Below are 18,836 nucleotides of genomic sequence, written 5' to 3'. Positions count from 1 at the left end.
TTGCCTTGAGTTTGTATCGATCATTTGGCCTGTGTATTATTGTGGTTGAAGCTGAAGAAGTCATTGACAGGCAAGACGTTGTAGCAGACAATTCTGTGTCCTATGCTTAGATCGGACTGCAGGCGGTACAGTTCCAGATTGTCCAAGTCCAGAATTTCAAGCTTGGAGGCATAGGGAATTCTATTGTGAGTAGAGGAGTGGAAATACCTTTGAACCTGCTCAATCATGTTAAGGTCCGATATACAGTGTGGGTTCCAGGTGGACAAGCTGTATTCAAGAATTGATCTGGCAAAGGTTTTGTATGCCCTAGTTAGCAATTCAATGTTCTTTGAATTGAATTGAATCTTATTTCAAACACATTTAACTGTTTAGTGCTAAGGGAAGTTTCAAGCAACTGTTATGTATTTTCATCCCAGTACCTACTGGCATCTCTGTTTCGTTGCTAACTCGGCAATGAAGCTCCCTACTGTTTATAGCTTGTAGCGTCACAAAGAGGAGCACTTGGGAGAAGCACTCTACTCTCAGGATTTCTGTTGCCAGCTTGCTCATAAATCTCAAACTTTACTGTGGCAAAATAGGGCTTTAAAGGAAAAAGTAACCACAAGAGGAAAACAAATGGAACGGCTCCTTTACAAATGTAGTAAGTAGGGAGAGCCAGCTGGCCGCATGGTGTGAGGGGGAGAAGAGAGGGGAAAAGGAAAGGGAGACCAGCAGAGAAGGAGGCAAAGCAAGAAGAGGCCCAAGGAGGTGGGGCAGGGGTTATCAGCCTGCCCTGCCCCCAACCTGCTGGGAAGGGCTGCATCTGAGGAGGGGAAGGCCTGAGGGAGAGAGAAGTGGAGGAAAAAGGATGAAATTGATCCAGAGAGAAAAAGCAAAGCTGATCTAAAGAGAATGGAGAGAGAGAGAGAGAGAGAGAGAGAGAGGAGGTGATCCAGACGAGTGAGCGAGACAATGGCCTGAGAGGAGCGCCAGGCACACCAGAAAAAAAAGGGAGGCAAATGGATCCACAGAAGGACAAAGGAGGTGAACTGACCTGGGCATGTGGAAGCACCCGGGTGAGTGACCAGAACAGGCTGAAGGCCAGGAGGAAGCACAGAGCGAGACAAAGGGATCTGGGCTTTTGCGCCCTTTCAGGCTAGTACTTCACAAAGAAATCCAAAAAGACCCATTAAACAGTCAAGCTTCCCAGCCGACTTCCAATAACATAGGACTACACATTTCCTTAATGACATGTGGTTGGTTTAACAATCACAGTAAAAATGGACATAAAATGGGGTCAAGTGATGACTCACTTCACAAATGCATTGCTTGCTTAGTGACTGAAATTCTAGCCCCAAAAGTTGTTGCCTGTTGAGGATAATATGCAAATTCACAAAATAAATCCTGAAGGAAAGAATTAAGGCAGAAAGAAACAGAAACTTTTTGTGGCATGATAGTTTACCCAGGAACCAAGGAATGTCGGGGGTCTTCTCAAGTGAAAAGCAAAGGAAAAAAAATATCCCGCCGAATGATACGGCCAGTTGATAAGCTGGCTAACCTTCCTAGAGGAACACCGTACGTACAGCACTACTCTGGATGCAGACCCAAAATGCTGTGGATGTGATGATGATCTAACTACTAGAGTTAAGAGGCCAGTTCAGCTTTTGGCCCTAAGCTCTAGTCCACGGAGGAATCTGAATTTTTTTTTAAAAAAAACAACCTATATTTTATATATTTTCTCATTGAGGAATTCAAGAGGGCATAGAAAACATTCCTATCTTTATTTATAGTAGTCCTCAACTTACAAGTATTCATTCAGGGACCAAAGTTACAACCACACTGAAGAAAAAGTGACTTATTGCAGTTTTTCACACTTAGGACTTAGCATGCTCAGGGTCATGTGATCAAAATTCGAATGCTTAGGCAACTGGTTAAGATGGCTGCGGTGTCTTGGGAGTCATGTGATATGTTTTGTGACCTTCTGGGGACAACCAAAGTCAGTGGGGAAGCCAGATTCACTTAACAACTATATTCTTAAGAACTGCAGTGGGTCACTTAATACCTGGGGCAAGATGGAGCAAAACTCACTTAACAGCAACAGAAATTTGGGGCTCAACTGTGGTCGTAAGTCAAGAACTACCAGTAATACATTTTTAATATCTGCACCAGCTTGCTGTAGCCTCCCAGAAATGTTGTTCCCATGTTTCCCTGTTGCTGAATGTTTCCCTGGATCAGCTCCCTAGTGTTTGGAGAGGACTTGGGGAAATCTGAGATCAGGGGAAAAATAGTGAAGGAGGCTGAAGGGCCCCTCTCCGAAGGTGTGATTTGCGTCAGGAGGAGACCAGTCAGTGGCATCTGAAGGCAGGTGACAGAGACCTGAGAGGTGTCCCAGGCTTGGCCAATGGGCAGCCCTGTCCAGGTGGACTTACTTGGAGATGGAGCACCTGAATTTGCTTCTTTTTAGTAAACTTTATTAGACTTTTATTAAATTAAAAACATAAAAAGTATATTACTCAACAACAGCAATATGTAGTGCTTATCTTATAACAATTCATGCATTATTTACAGGTGCTAATCTATGCGTGATTACATTCTTATCTATTACTTATATTTGATAGCTACCTATCTTTATCTCCGTTCTATCCAATTATACCATTGTTCCCACGCTTTATAAAATATCGAAGCCTCTTTATCTTTTAAACTCAGCGTTAACTTATCCATTTCTGCACAGCTCATAACTTTTTGTAGAAGTTTCTCTGAGGGTATGGATGGCTGTTTCCAACATTGAGCAAAGGAGATCCTGGCAGCAGTTAATATGTATATTAATAAGTATTTTGTGCTCTTTACATATTTCTTTTTAAAAATCCCCAATAGGAAGAGTTCCGGTTCTAGCTCTAATTGCTTGTTAATAATTTCCTGTAACCATTCCTTGATTTTAAGTCAATATTTTCGAGCCTCTGGGCATGATAGTATGTTCCCTCTTTTTTTTTGCATTTCCAACATATGGGACTCATTTTGGGGAACATTTTTGCTAATCTCAAAGTGGGTAAGTGCCACCTATAGAACATTTTATATGCATTTTCTTTATATGCTGCTGATTTTGTTAATTGGTGATTTCTGTTCCATATGGTCTCCCAATCTGATAATTTTATCTTGTGTCAAATATTTTGGCCCTATGCAATCATGCATCCTTTCACTACTTCTTCCTTCAATTCTACTTCCAAAAGATATTTATATATTTCAGTAATATTTTTTTATCTGGGCCTAATAAGATTTTGTCTCATTGTTGTGGTTTTAGGTATATTCCGTAATCCTTTACGTCTTTTTTATATCAGCTTTGTATTTGGAGATAAGCCCACCAGTCTACTCGTAGCCCTTGTTCTTGGAGGTCTTGTATTGTTTTTAAGTTCCTGTGAATATCTAGTAGGTCTTTGTATTTTAACATTTTATTCAAATCTTAAATTGTTTGGATGGGTCGTTGCTTCCATTGTAGATAGCCAGGTTGGGATTTTTATGTTGTGTTTCTTTTTGACTTTGATCCAATTATTTATTAACGAATCTCTGATCATTGAATTTGCCTCTCTTACGTGCCCAAATTCCCTTTTTGATCATTGCTGCATCCCTGTTTATCTCTGCCCCACTAACTGAACAGCACCACCCCCACGGAGGGTTCAGTTGTTGCATAAAATACTGTATAGAGCCATTTTATAAGACAGTCCTGCTTCCTCTAGCTATTCCATTACAATTTTCCCTGTCCGATTTTCATTTTCCTCCCAATTTCATGTCTGAAAGTAGGCATGAGGTAGGTTCTCTGAGTCTCTCCACTTTCACTTTTATACCTTTCACTTTCCGTGAAGATTTCCAAAAGTACTTTAACATAAAGTACATCTTGGGGCAGTTCAGCACCTATTAACTTCAGCCTTCCTGATGGTATTTTGACTGGGCTTTTTAAAGGGAGGACAAAGATCCATTTTCCCGAGGCGCTTTGAAAGGATAAACCAGTGTCCGGATCAATCATTTTTAATGTAAAACTGCTCAGTAAGTTTAATGCCAAGGGCATGTCCTACAAATGTTCCACACAAAATGAAGTACCGAATTAAAAATAAGTTTTAAAAAGTTCCTTGGCATAGAATACAGGAAAAAGAAAGTTATGAACATTCAGATGAATATTTGGTCCCAATAGCTCTCCAGTTTTAAAACAAGGACCTTGACTTTGACCCCACTCAACAGCAGTAAATGAGAGGGATCTACAATGGACAACTCACCTAAGTATGAGCTAGCAGTGTGCTGCAGCTGCAGAAAAAGCCAATGCAGTCCTAATCTGCCATCAGCAGTGGAACAGTATCAAGATCATATGAAGTGTCCGTATTGCATTATATTGCACTGATAAGTCTACATTTGGAATATTGCATCCATGTTTGGGCACTATGATACAGAAAAGAGGTTGCGACTCTAGAAAAAGTGCAGAGAAGGGCAACGAAGATAATTAGGGGACTGTGGGGTAAAACATAAGATGAACAGTTGCAGGAACTGGATATATCTAATCTAACACAGAGAAAGGCCGAGGGTGATTAGCAGTCTTTCAATATTTGAATGGATGGCACAGAAAAGAGGGGGTCGATCTATTCTCTAAAGCATCTAAGCGATGGACAATAAGTAACAGAGGGAGACTTATCAGAAAGAGATCCAACCTAGAATTAAGGACAAATCTCCTGTCAGAATAACTAATCAGTGGAAATGGGGAAATGCCTGAGGGGACTCTATGGGGGAGGGCAAGACCTGATAGGAGCATTTTGGGGAGGCAAAGGCAAGGGGTGACTAAGGGTTGGGAATCAGAGCACAGGATGTCTCTGAGGGTAATGCAGGAAGGCAAGCCTGGGCCTGTGTTAGGCCTCGAAGAACTTCCCACAGTCCTGAGGTAGCCAGTGTTTTGCTTAGCGACTCCCACATTTGTCCCATGGCCGCATCACAGAGATCAGGGAGTGGGGTAGTTAACTAAAGCACTCTTGCATAACAGCCATTGGAAAATGCAATCCTAATTAGCAGCTCCCATTACATTTGTATGTCTAGGACAAAATATGGAGGATACCAAGAAAGAAGGCTGAAACTTGACATGTGGAAATTCCAAAATCAATATACCAAAACAACAACAACAACAACCCCTCCACTAAGCAAAACCCTTTTTGAGGACTTCCACAACTTCTGCAAAAGGAAACATAATAGTAACTTTTGCTGAAAAGTGAAAAGGGGGTTAGCCTTTATGAAAGTAGCTTTTTCCATTTTTTCCCTCTCCACCTACAAATCTAACCCTGGAGAGATGTTGACTAAAAAGAATTAGGCCAGTATTCAAATAGTTAATTTCTCAGCTACACTCCCAATTCAAAATCCAAAAATGAAATTTAAGCCTTTTCTAAACTCATCAACGTTTGCCTCATATGGATTTCCTTGTGTGCAATAAAGGACGATTTATGTCTGAAGTACCGTCCACAGACTGGACATCTGAAAGGTTTCTCCCCTGTGTGTAAACCTACATGACTTAGAAGACTAGACCTACTACTAAAATCTTTCCCACAATCCGGACACTCATACGGTTTCTCTCCTGTGTGAGTCCTCTGATGAATCACCAGGCTGGAATTCTGACTGAAAAGTTTTCCACAATCAGGACATTCAAAGGGTTTCTCTCCTGTGTGAATCCTCTGGTGTCTCACCAGGTTGGAATTCTGACTGAAACCTTTCCCACAATCAGGACATTCAAAGGGTTTCTCTCCCGTGTGACTCCTCTGGTGTATTGCCAGGTCAGAACAGTGACTGAAACTTTTTCCACAATCTGGACACTCATACGGTTTATCTCCTGTGTGAGTCCTCTGGTGTTTCACCAGGTTGAAATTTAGACTGAAAGTTTTTCCACAATCAGGACATTCAAAGGGTTTCTCTCCCGTGTGAGTCCTCTGGTGTTTCACCAGGTTGGAATTCTGACTGAAACTTTTCCCACAATCAGGACATTCAAAGGGTTTCTCTCCTGTGTGAGTCCTCTGGTGTTTCACCAGGTCAGAACTGTAACTGAAACATTTACCACACTCTAGACACTCATATGGTTTTTCTCCTGTGTGAGTCCTCTGGTGTTTCATCAGATCAGAACGATAACTGAAAGTTTTCCCACACTCTGGACACTCATAGGGTTTTTCTCCTCTGTGAGTCCTCTGGTGTATCACCAGATCAGAATTCAGACTGAAACTTTTTCCACAATCTGAACATTCAAAAGGTTTCTCTCTTGTGTGAATCCTCTGGTGTTTCACCAAGTTGGAATTCTTACTGAAGCATTTCCCGCAATCAAGACATTCATATGGTTTCTCTCCTGTATGAGTCCTCTGGTGAATCACCAAATGGGAATTCTGACTGAAACTTTTCCCACAATCAGGACATTCAAAGGGTTTCTCTCCTGTGTGAATCCTCTGGTGTATCACCAGATTGGAATTCAAACTAAAACTTTTCCCACAATCAGGACATTCAAATGGTTTTTCTCCTGTGTGGGTCCTCTGATGTTTCAACAGGCTGGAATTCTGACTGAAACGTTTCCCACAATCAGCACATTCAAAAGGTTTCTCTCCTGTGTGAGTCCTCTGGTGTATAATCAGGTGTGAATTTGCAATGAAACCTTTCCCACAATCAGAACACACATATGATTTCTTTCCTGTGTACGTCCTGTGGCGTATCATCAGATTGGAATTCGGATCAAAACTTTTACTACAATCAGGGTATTCAAGTGATTTCTCTTCTGTGTGAATCCTCTGGTGTTTCATCATACTAGATTTCTGACTGAAACGTTTCCCACAATCAGGACATTCAAAGGGTTTCTCTCCTGTGTGAGTCCTCTGGTGTATCACCAGGTGGGAATTTGCTGTAAAACTTTTCCCACAATCAGGACACACATATGTTTTCTTTCCTGTGTACGTCCTGTGGTATATCACCAGGTGGGAATTCGGATCAAAACTGTTACTACAACCAGGATATTCAAAAGGTTTCTCTTCTGTGTGAGTCCTCTGGTGTTTCATCAAGCTAGATTTCTGACTGAAACTTTTCCCACAATCAGCACATTCAAAGGGTTTCTCTCCAATGTGAGTCTTCTGATGTATCACCAGGTGGGAATTTGCCATAAAACTTTTCCCACAAATAGGACAGTCATAGAGTTTCTCCCTGATGTGAATCTTCTGATGTATCTCCAATTTGCCATTTTCGCTAAAGCATTTACCACATTCGGAGCACTTGTAGGGCATCTCTCCTGTGTGGGTCCTTCCATGATCCTCAAGGGAGCTGTTCTGGTCAAAGATTTTGTCACATTCAGATAACTTGAATGGCTGTTCTCCAGAGTGGATCGTGTTGTCGATAATCAGCTCTGATTTGCAATCTGTTGTTCTTTTCCCATAATAGGCAGATCTAGGGAACTTTTTCAACACTGATATTCTTGAAGAGGTCAAAAATATGTGTGATCCTTGTTTGATGGAGCTTTGATTCAAGCTATTGTTTTCTTCCTCACAGGGTGAAGCCTCCATTACTGTCTGCCCTATGTGGCTTCTCAATTGACCTTTTCCTTCCCAGTGACTTCCAGATATTTCTCTCTTTTCCTAAATGGAAAAATAATCTCCCTTCACTTTTCATGTAATGCTTCCTTGCGTTCCGGGTACTCTACTCTATTCCAGCTTGAAATCTCTCTTGCTTTTCTCTCTTTTGTCTATCTCCTCCTGGGGAAGGAGAAGAATTGTGTGTTTTTCCGAAGGAAATGGAAAATATTTTGATTTCTGGATTGATTTGCTTTGCTTTTCAAAGTTGCTTGTTATTCTCAATTGTCCGGAGGACTCTTATTGGCATCTTCTTTTTCTGTAAGATTCAAATAAAAATGTAACATTAATTGTTTATAAAATGGTTGTAGAATGTGTGACGAAAATAAATAAAAGTATACAATACAAGTACATAGCAAACATATCACAATGGTATAATAACCTTTTACATTAATTATGATTATTTCCTATGTATGTCCTGTGGTATATTAAGCATCGAAATACAATTGCTTGATTGATTACTGAGATTCAAGTTCGAATATTGATTCAATCATGAAATAAACTTGTTGAATTGGATCACAAATTCTTAGCACTGCAATTATTGGGTAGAATCTCTGTAATTAAGATAAATGTTTTACCAAAGATGTTTTTCTGTTGCAGACTTTACCAAAACCTGTAACTGATACTCCATTTAAACAATGGCATATAGACATCTGTAAGTTTATATGGCAAGGGGAAAAATAATTAAACATAAATTATCGCAAGACACTAAAGAAAGAGGAAGGTTTGGGATTACCAGATTTGTAATTGTATTTTGATGCTTGTTGTTTTGGCTGGCAAAAAGAGTGGGTGATTCTCCAAATTAAGAGGTTACTTGAGCTATAGGGCCATGAGTTAAGATTTGGAAGGCATGGCTATTTATGGATTGATAAGATTAAAGCCAATTTTGATTTTAATAATAACTTTTTAAAACATGCAATCCTAAGAGTTTGGAATAAATATAAAGCAAGGTTTTCCGCAATGATGCCTTTTGGGGTATTTCCTCTGGGAAGGTTTTTTTAAGAAAAGGAATAGCGGCAAGGCCAGACTGGTAGACTTGTGGTCAAATAATGTGGTTCCCCGAAAATACAATCTCCTCAGAAAGTACGTCCTAGCTTGATTTTTACATGTGTGCCCAATCTAAGCCCTATCCCCAAAATAAGCCCTAATTAAGACCCCACCCACTCTAGGGTGCACAGGTAAAAATTAAGCTTGGGTGGGGATGGGGTGGTGCTGGAGCTGCCCTACTACTTACCTTCAGATAGTTGCAGCCAGGCCTCACACACCTCGGCCCATTTCTTCTGCAGACAGCAAGGCTTTCCTGAAGGTCTCTTTCGCCGATAAAAGAGCTTCAAATCGATCCAGAGCTGTTATCGGTGACAGAGGCCTTCAGGAAAGCCTTGCTCGCTGCAGAAGAAATGGGCCGAGGTGTGCGAGGCCTGGCTGAAACTATCTGAAGCCAAAGAATTTCCTGAAGGGCTCTAATAATGAAAAGGAGGCTGGGGGCTATGCACGCAAGTGAGGTGAGTCAGTGGATAACCCCCCCCCCCAAAAAAAAAGACCTGGTGCCTTTTTTGGTGGCAAAATAAAATAAAATAAGACAGAGTCTTATTTGGGGGGAAACACAGGTAGCTTTCTATTATGGCGACCCTATCCTCAGGTCTACAGAGTAGTTGGAATCAGAATGATGTATTTCCCATTGGTTTACATATTTACAATTGAAAGAAACATTTAAACTAGACAAAAAAGGGATATAGACTTGAATTTGCAAAAAAATGAATTAGAAATCCTATTGTGTGGTAATGATGAGTATATTGTTACAAAGACTTATAAATTGTTATTGAACTTGAACTTGGGGAATGAGTATGTAAAGCATTGTATGATTCGGTAAGCAAAAAATTTTGGATATAATATAATACTTGAATAATGGGAGAATATGTGGATGAAAGGTCTAAAATTCACATTAAAATACAATTCAAAAGAACCATTTTTATAAGATGCTATACTGTTGGCATCTGACACTGAACAAATTGTCAAGAATCCATAAAGGCAGCACAAATAAATGTTGGAAATATAAATGTAAAGAAGGAACTTTTAATCATAAAATTAATAACATGACTGAAATGTACTAATAGAAGGATACAAATGATGCAAAAGAAACAGACCTAACAAAAGAGGAGGTAGACTTGCATTATATGTTAGAGGTCACTACGTTTCTACCGAGATGCACAAATGAAAGACTTCTAGAATGCATATGGGTCAACATAAAAGGAAAAAAGAACAACATTGTGATAGGTGTATACTACAGGCCATCCAATCAAGCAGAAGAAATACACAAACTTCAAATCAAATAATCAAATAATCAAATAAGAAACACACTGCAGTAAAGGGGGGATTTAACTACCCTGATATCAACTGGGTGAAAAACTCAGCAACAAGTTGGAAATTGAATAGGTTCCTAACCAACCTAGCTGACAACTGTGTCACCCAAAAGGTAGAGGAGGCAACTAGTGGGACAGCTATACTGGAACCTATTCTTACCAATAGAGAAGAAATGATAGAGGGAGTTGAACTTGCCAGAACTTTGGGGGAGAGTGATCATATTAGAATTCAATATAAAACACAAGCAACAAAACATAATAAACCCGAGTCTTAGAATTTAAAAGAGCTGACTTTAACAAATACAGAGAGATCTTGGGAAGGATCCCATGGATGGAAATCTTAAAAAGGGAAATCAACTCAAGAAGCTTGGAAAACCCTGAAAAATATGGTTATAAAAGCACAGTCCAGCTCAATACCATTGAAAAAGAAAAACAAGAAAACCAAGAAAAAAAACCCAGCATGGTTGCACAAAGAAATCTCAAATCAACTGTAAGAAAGAAAAGGGTAAGTACAAAAAAATGGAAAGAGGACAAATAACAAAAGCAGAATACCAACAAATAGCCTGAATCTGCAAGGATAAAGTTAGGAAAGCTAAGGGTCAGAATGAAGTAAGACTTGCAACAAATATCAAAAACAATTTTAAAAGCTTCTTTCGATACATAAAAAAACAAGGAAAAAGTCAAAGAAACAATCGGTCCCCTAATGGGAGATGAGAGCAAGGAAATAGCGGGCAGTAGAGAGAAGGCAGAACTGCTTAATTCATTGTTTGCATCTGTCTTCACTCAAAAGAAAATACAAACCAACATCAAAGACAAAACCATAAAAGACAGGATAGAAATGCAAATTAAAATAAGCAAAAATACTGAAGGAACTAGCAGACATGATCTCAGAAACTCTGAGACACATCTTTCAAAGTTGTTGGAGCACTGGGAAACTACCAGTTGATGTGAATATTCTAAAACACACACACACACACTCTGCTGGAGAGATGTTCCCTGAAGATGGGCTCTAGCATTACTCCGAAAGCTTGGAAGATAAAACCTCCGATCTCAGTGACTGACCCAGATTGGATCCTGAAAAGAAAAAAAAAATCCAGGAAACTATAGACAAATCAGCCTGACATCATTATCAGGGAAGATCTTGGAAAAAATAATCAAGCAACAAATCTGGAAACAGTAAAAGCAAAACCAAGTTATAACCAGAATCTAATCTCACCCACACTTGGAACACTGCATTCAGTTTTGGTCACCACAATACAAAACAAATGTTGAGACTCTGGAAAAAAATTCAGAAAAGAGTAACGAAACTGATTAGGGGGCCTAAAGACTAAAACATGTGAAGAATGATTGCAGGAATTGAGTATGCCTAGTCTAGTGAAAAGAAGGACTAGGGAGATATTATAGCAGTATTCCAGTATTTCAGGTTCTGACACAAGTATATGGGATCTAAATTATTTTCAAAAGCACCAGAGGGCAAGACAAGAAGAAATGGTTAGTAATTAATCAAGGAAAGAAGCAACCTGGAATTTAAAGAGAAACTTTGTAACTGTGATTAACAATTAACCACTGAAACAACTTGCCTTCAGAAGTTGTGGGTGCTTCATCACTGGAGGGTGTTCAGAAGAGACTAGACAGCCATTTGTCTGAAATGGTACAGACCCGTGTTGGCAAACTTATGCCATGCGTGCTGGAAGTGGCACACAGAGCCATTTCCTCTGGCATGTGAGAGGTTGCTTGGAAGAGCCCCACTGCACATGCCGCCGCCTGACAGCTGATTATTGGGTATCTGGCACGCATGCACAGGGGCGTGGAGGGAGGTGCGTGGGAGATGTGCACACATGCACAGGGATGCACTGTGCGTGAGGGGATCATGCATACATGCGCAGACACACTGCACGCAAGGGGGGGATCATGTGCGCATGGCAGCCGCAAGGGGGAATCGTGTGTGCATTTGCAAAGACACGTGGCATGCGAGGGGGAAATCGCACACGCATGCGCAGGGGATGTGGGCCCCCCAGCACACATTGCCTTCTGGATGCTGGCACGTGAATGTGCGCAAGTGTGAACAAGCGCAATTATCAGCACGGGAACCGAAAAAGGTTAGCCACTACTGGCATAGACTCTCCTGCTCGAGCAGGATTTGGACTAAGCGACTTCCAAGACCCCTTCCAACTCTGTTGTTCTATATTACATTATCATTTATAACGGACAAAGCAAAGAAATATTGGATTCACATCTTAATACCTAAGATTCAGAGGTGGGATCCGACAGGGTTAACTACCGGTTCGGTGATTTACGAGGTTTGTTGATTTATGATGTGCTTCCCTGCACGCTGTGTGTGCGCCTGTAAATCGTCATCAGCTTGCTGCCTGGACAGCTGAGCAGCGCTGAGTGCAGAGAAGCAATGTTTGAAACAGCACTTTTTTCCTGCTTTTTGAACTGCAGCTGTGCCTTGGATGGCAGCTGAGCTTGAAAAAGCAGGAAATAAAGGTCAAGTAAGAGCCCGGGTGAGCCAAAACATCAGCAGATGACTCAGAACCGGTTCTATGTCTGCTGCTCTTCAGAGCTACTGGTTCTACAGAGCCAGACAGAACCAGTAGAATCCCACCCCTGCTAAGATTCTAAAAGTGAGTATAAAGATAAAACCAGAATGTTTTATTTTAGGCTTAATGGATAAAGAACTTGAAAAAATATTGGAACTTTGATATTATTCTATATGTTAATGGCAGCAAAATACTTTATGCACAAAAATGGAAGGATACTTTGATTCTCACAATGGACCATGACTGCAAAAGTTGATGGAGTTAACAGAGATGGATAAATGACAGCTTTGATTAAAGAAAACACAATTAATTTTGATTCTATGTAGAAACTGCTTTTGGATTTTGTCCTTGAGATAGAAAAAAATGAAACTCTGATTTTAGGATTTTTTTTTAATTAAATACAGCAAGTTTGTTTGTTAGAGAAATAGCTACTATACATTATTATATGAAATTAAAAAATTGAGGTTTTATATTAGTACCTCATTCTACTGCACTAAAAGGAGTCAAAAGTCAATACTTTTCTTTTTCTTTTCCCCTTAATCCTGCATTTTTCTCTCTTCCCCTTTTCCTCCCTTATTTTACAATTATTTCATTTTTCTTTATATTTCTATATTTTATATGTTGATAAAATGGCAGATTAGTCCAATATTATTACCAAAAAAAACAGGAGGTCTATAACAGAACAGAATTGGAATGGACCTTGCAGGTCTTCTAATCAAATCCCCTGTTCAGGCTGGAGAACTTATACCAGAATTCTGGGAGTTGAAGTCCACAAGTCTTAAAGTTGCCAAGTTTGGAGCCCTCTACCTTATACCATTCCAAATTGCTGCCCTCTTAAATGTCTTCTTAAATGTTCCTGTTGAACCTGACAACTCTGTCATGGGAGGAGGGAATTAGAGGGTCAGCTATACTGGACTTAATACAGGTAGCCCTCAACTTACAACCACAATCAAGCCCAAAATTTCAGTCGCTGAGAAACTTATTGAGTTTTGCCTCATTTTAAAACTTTTCTCTCCACATTTGATAAGTGAACGACTGCCGTTCTTAAAATAGTAACATGGTTCTTAAGTGAATCTGGTTTCCCCATTGACTTTGCTTGTCAGGTGGTGACAAAATGACTCCAGGACACTGCAACCGTCATAAAAGTCAAGCATCTGAATGTAAGTCATGTAACTATGGGAACGCTACAATGGCTATTAAGTGTGAAAAATGGTCATAAGTCACTTTTTTCAGCACTGTTGTACCTCTGGTCGCTAAATGAACTGTTGTTAAGTTGAGGACTACCTGTACTTACTAACAGAGAAATGAAAGGGCAACAAACATGATTGGGAGTAGAGGATAAAACATATGACGAACGGTGGCAGGAAATGAGCATGTCTAGTCGAGTGAAAAGAAGTATGAAGGGTGACACGCTATGAATATTCCAAGATTTGAGGGGCTGCCACAAAGACGACGGGGTCAAATTATTTTCCAAAGCACCAGAAGGCCAAACAAGAAACAATGGATAGAAACTAAGCAAGGAGAGAATCAACCTAGAAACAAGGGTAAATTTCCTGATAGTGAGAACAGTTGATCCGTGGAATGGATGGCCTTCAGAAGTTGTGGGTGCTCCATCACTGGAGGCTTTGAAGAGGAGACTGGACAGCCATTTGTCTGAAATGGTATAAGGGCTCCTGCTCAAGCAGGGAGCCGGATGAGATGACCTCAAAGGTCCCTCTCAACTCTTTTATTCTATTTCTAGGGAGATCCTCGACCATCTAGGTCAGGGGTAGGGAAACTTGGCTCTTCTATCACTTATGGACTTCAACTCCCAGAATACCTGAGTGAGCCATACAAGGCTCCCCATCCCTGGCCTACTGGTTTTTCAGTTGTGGGGGAAATCAATTTTTGACTTGAATGGGACTATTTAATATACAAATGTAGGACATATAAATATATATATAAAGAATATGTCCTACATTTGTATATTAAACAATCCCATTCAAGTCAAAAATTGATTTCCACCACAACTGAAAAACCAGTAGGCCAGAGATTTTATGGCTTTTTTTTATGGCTCACTCAGGAATTCTGGGAGTTGAAGTCCATAAGTGATAGAAGAGCCAAGTTTCCCTACCACTGATCTAGGTCATCGTTTTCAAAGGTGCTTTTTTTTTTTTCAAGAGGCAACTGGACTTTCTGGTTTTTCTTTGAAGACACTGAGCTTCCTGGATGACAAGCAAAACTTCTTCAAAGAAAAACCAGAAAGTCCAGTTGCCTCTTGAAGAAAAAAAAAAAAACACCTTTGCGCCTGTTATTCTATATTCTATTCTCTACCCTCGGATTCTACGCCGTGGAAGAAACCAAACAGTCCTACTTGCTCCCAACCTCTCCTCCAACCTCTCCTCAACTCACCTGCCAGCTGCTGCTTCGACCCTGGGAAGAGCACAAAAGCCGCTCCGCACACCACCTTCCTCCCATGAATGATCCAGTAGAGGAAGTTCCTCTGCGCTGCTCCTCTCCTCCCATTCTTTCTAGCAATACGGTACTCGATGGTTTTAACTCCTTTAAACCCAAACACAGCTGGTGCTATTTACACTGTCTGCTTCCTAGGCATGGATGTCGCCTAGCTGACCGCCATCTCGCGACCGGTGGCGGGAAACCCACATCTGTCCCGTTTGCAAGGCGTTTTCACCGATTACACGCTATCTAGTCGTTTTTGACTCCTAGCGATCGAACTCTGCAACTCAGCCAAGTGAAATGTGACACTACTTCTCTTGTGAATATTAGCTATGTACTGATCCCTAAAAGTTCATGAAGTTCCTACCGAGTTACAGAATAAAAGTTGGAAGGGTCCAACTCTCTAAACAGGAAGTCCTATATCATTCCAGGCAAAATGGCTGTCAAATCTCTTAAAAACCTCCACTGATGGAGCACCTTTTGCAGGCAAGGATTCACTAATTGTTCTCCGTTCTCCTTGATTCTAGATTGGATCTCTTTTTGATAAGTCTCCAACTATTACTTCTTGTCCTGTCCTCAGGCACTTTGGATAATAGATTGACTCAACCCCCTCAAATGTGTCAGCCTCTCAAATATTGAAAGATTGCTATTATGTCACCCCTAGCCCTACTCATAGCGTATTTTAGCATTCAGTCCCTAATTTTTGGTGTGTGGCTTTTTTTCTGCACTCTTTCTAGATTCTCATCATCTTTTTTCTATCACAGTGAGCAAAACTGGACACAATATACCAAGTGTAGCCTTACCAGTACGGGATAATGCAGTACTGATACTTCGTGTGATCTTGATACTATCCCTCTGTTGATGCAGATTAGGACTGCATTGGGTTTTTTTTCTGCAGCTGCAGCACACTGCTAGCTCATACTTAACAGGCAGCAGATAGTCAGAGTTGGAAGGGACCTTGAAGGTCACCTAATCCAACCCCCCTGTCCAAGCGGGAGACCCTACACCATTTCTGACAGATGGCAGTCCAATCTCTTCTTGAAAGTCTCAAGTGATGACACTCCCAAACTTCTGAGGGCAACTTCTGTTCCATTGGTTAATTGTTTTCACTGTCAGAAAGTTTTTCCTTATTTCCAGGTTAAATCTCTCCTTGTTCAGCTTCCATCTATTATCCTTTGTCTGGCCTACAGGTGCTTCAGAAAATAGCTTGACCACCCTCCTCTCTGTGGAAGCCCCTCAAATATTGGAAGACTGCTATCATGTCTCCCCTGGTCTTTCTCTTCACTAGACTAGCCAAGCCCAGTTCCTGAAACCGTTCTTCATATGTTTTAGACTCCAATCCCCTAATCATCCTGGTTGCTCTTCTCTGCACTTTTTCAAGAGTCTCAACATCTTTTCTATAGTGTGGTGACCAAAACTGGAGGCAGTTGGGGTGATTATTCATTGGAACTCCTAGATCCCCTTTCACAATTAACTGCTGTTGAGCCAAGTACAACTTCTTCTATAGATGTGCATTTAGTTTTTTAAGTGTAAAACCTTATTTTTCTCACTGCTGAATTATATTGTTCTGGAAAGGACCCAATGTTCAAGTCTGTTAAGATCCTTCTGTCATCTTCAAATTGGTAGGTTCCCCTTTTATCCCTTCGCCAACATCATGTTGAAGAATACTGGGCCTAAGACAGAGCCTTGGGGTATCCCCACTGCATGCTTCCCCCCCCCCCCAGGTAGATGCAATTCACCTTTTGCCACCTTCTGATAAGCAAAGTCAATGAGAAAGCCAGATTCACTTTACAAATGCATTACTAAGTTAACAACGGCAGTGATTCTCTTAACAGTTGTGGCAAGAAACACAAAATGGGTAAGGCTCGCTTAATATATTTTTTTTCTTAGCAAGAGTTTACTCTTCCTTGCCTGTCTATTGCCTGCAAGGGGGAAAAGGAGTTTTATAGCCTTTCCAGAGGAACTGTAAGATTTTTATTGCTGCCTTGGTTTGCTTTCCATTTTAATGCTGCTTGTGATTCTCAGTCCTCCTCAGTGCTCTCTTTGGCATTCTTTTGTTTCACCATAAAAGAGTTAGTTTCATTATGGTTTATAAAATGGCTGCACAAATTTGCAAAAACCAGAAAAAAGCATACATTACAATTAAAAAACACACACCAAAAAGTTAACCTCTTACGTTAATTATCACTCATTTTCAACATAAAGGTCTTTTGAGATCCAAGCTCAAATATTCATTCAATCACGAAATTTACTTGTTTGATCACAAATTCATAGAAAGGGTTATCAACATATATAGTTGGAAGTGCTGAGGACAGATTATACATATACACATACATGTGGGTGCACTCACACTTTTTGATCTAATTTTAGAGACACAGGGTGAGGCTTAATTGATAAAATGATCCTAAAGAATTTCAGCAAGATTTAAAGGACCATTTTTGGCCATGGAAGTCCACCACTCCAAATAAGAAAAAGGCAAGAAATACTGTCCACAACCACACTGGTGACATCCCAATTCAGGCAATCCTCACTTTCAATTGAATTTTATATGTGTACAATGACAATAAAGGTTATTATTATAACTTATAAAAGCCATTGGACCAGCACATCCTTTTCTACATGGTGTGATCATCAAGTATGAGATCATTTAACCATGTCAACTTACAATATCTTTCCTGGCTGTGGTTATTAAGCAAATTACCTTGGTCTGCTCAGAACCATGTCACATGACAGTGACTTGCAACTTCCTGTCAATTTCCAGTTGGTTTGGTTTGTTGGAAGCCAATTGTGAATCAGAGGTCTCCAAACTTGGCAACTCTAAGACTTGTGGACTTCACAACTCCCAGAATTCTCCAGCCAACATAGCTGGAGTTGAAGTCTACAAGTCTTAAAGTTGCTAATTCTGGGAGTTGAAGTCCACAAGTCTTAAAGTTGCCAAATTTGGAGACCCCTGCTCTAAATGGTGAGTCCATGATTCTGGGACACTGCAACTGTCATCAATGCAAGCCAGTGCCACCCCCACCCCCACCCACCTCCAAATAACTGATGGTCACAACTTTGAGGAAAAGTTGTAAGTCTCCCTTTTTCAGCACCACTTGTTAACTTTGAAAGCTGAGTGGTCTATAAATCTGAACAACCCGAAACGGTGCTTAAAGTAGCTACTTTAAAAGAAGTCCTGGGATAAGCGCAGTTGTGCCAGGTTAGTACGTGGACGATGCACCACCAGGAAATCCTGTGTTTCTTTGCTAGATAGGAAAGTAAAACTGAAGCTCCTGAAGACAGCACTGGCAGATCAGTTTCACACTGTTGCCAAGAAAAGAACACGCCCATCAGACTTACAAGGAATCAACCCTAACAGGGAGGAGACTTTTAAACTCTCCCAACAAGCCAAAACTTGTACAGGCAGCAGCTTTAAAGCATGCACCACCCGCGGAAAGAAGGAATATGCAGCAGCTGACATGTTTCAGCCTCGTTGCTTCTCTGCTTTTACACCACGGAGGAAACCCACAAAGCCCTACTTGCTTCCGACCTCTCTTCCACCTGGGCTCAACTCACCTTTCAGCTGCCGCTTCGACCCTGGGAAGACCAGAGAGATCCACCCTCCTCGCCTCAATTTTCTCAGCCGAGAGCCGGAAGAGGAAGTTCCTCTGCTGTTCTTCTCTTTCCTCGTCTCCTCCAAGTCCTCTCTAGCAATCTCAACTTCTCTGGCCTCCATTACCGGTATTGGTAGTGACAGTTTTGTCTAGCGCGGGCGTTGCTTATCTATAGTGCGCCATCTAATGGCACAAAGCAGGTAGTTCCGTCTCTATCGAAGACGGTTGCAAGGTATTTTTTTAAAAAAATTATGTTAATAGAATAACAAAGTTGGAAGAGACCTTGGAGGTCTTCTACTCCAACCCCCT

At 40.8% G+C, this 18,836-nt stretch overlaps 2 protein-coding genes across 2 annotated transcripts in view; both read right to left on the bottom strand.

Moving 5' to 3' along the window:
* The window catches only part of LOC148126562 (uncharacterized), a 35,532-nt gene extending 20,493 nt beyond the window's left edge, over nucleotides 1-15,039 (bottom strand). The window contains exon 1 of the mRNA XM_087928203.1: nucleotides 14,890-15,039. The gene's annotated coding sequence lies outside the window, so the exon portion shown is untranslated. The remainder of the gene's footprint in view (nucleotides 1-14,889) is intronic.
* The window catches only part of LOC113452282 (uncharacterized), a 29,975-nt gene extending 11,419 nt beyond the window's left edge, over nucleotides 1-18,556 (bottom strand). Inside the window, exons 1-2 of the mRNA XM_087922998.1 lie at nucleotides 18,490-18,556; nucleotides 5,382-7,854 (exon numbers count right to left, since the gene is read on the bottom strand). Of these exons, the coding sequence (XP_087779124.1) occupies nucleotides 5,382-7,529 (2,148 nt within the window). The 5' untranslated portion in view covers nucleotides 7,530-7,854; nucleotides 18,490-18,556. The remainder of the gene's footprint in view (nucleotides 1-5,381; nucleotides 7,855-18,489) is intronic.
* Nucleotides 18,557-18,836: the final 280 nt, after the last annotated feature.

Source organism: Pseudonaja textilis, chromosome 2 (genome assembly GCF_049901715.1).
Source record: "Pseudonaja textilis isolate UNSWEBS1 chromosome 2, rPseTex1.2, whole genome shotgun sequence".
NCBI lineage: Eukaryota > Metazoa > Chordata > Lepidosauria > Squamata > Elapidae > Pseudonaja > Pseudonaja textilis.
This window is presented reverse-complemented; position numbering and strand designations above follow the sequence as displayed.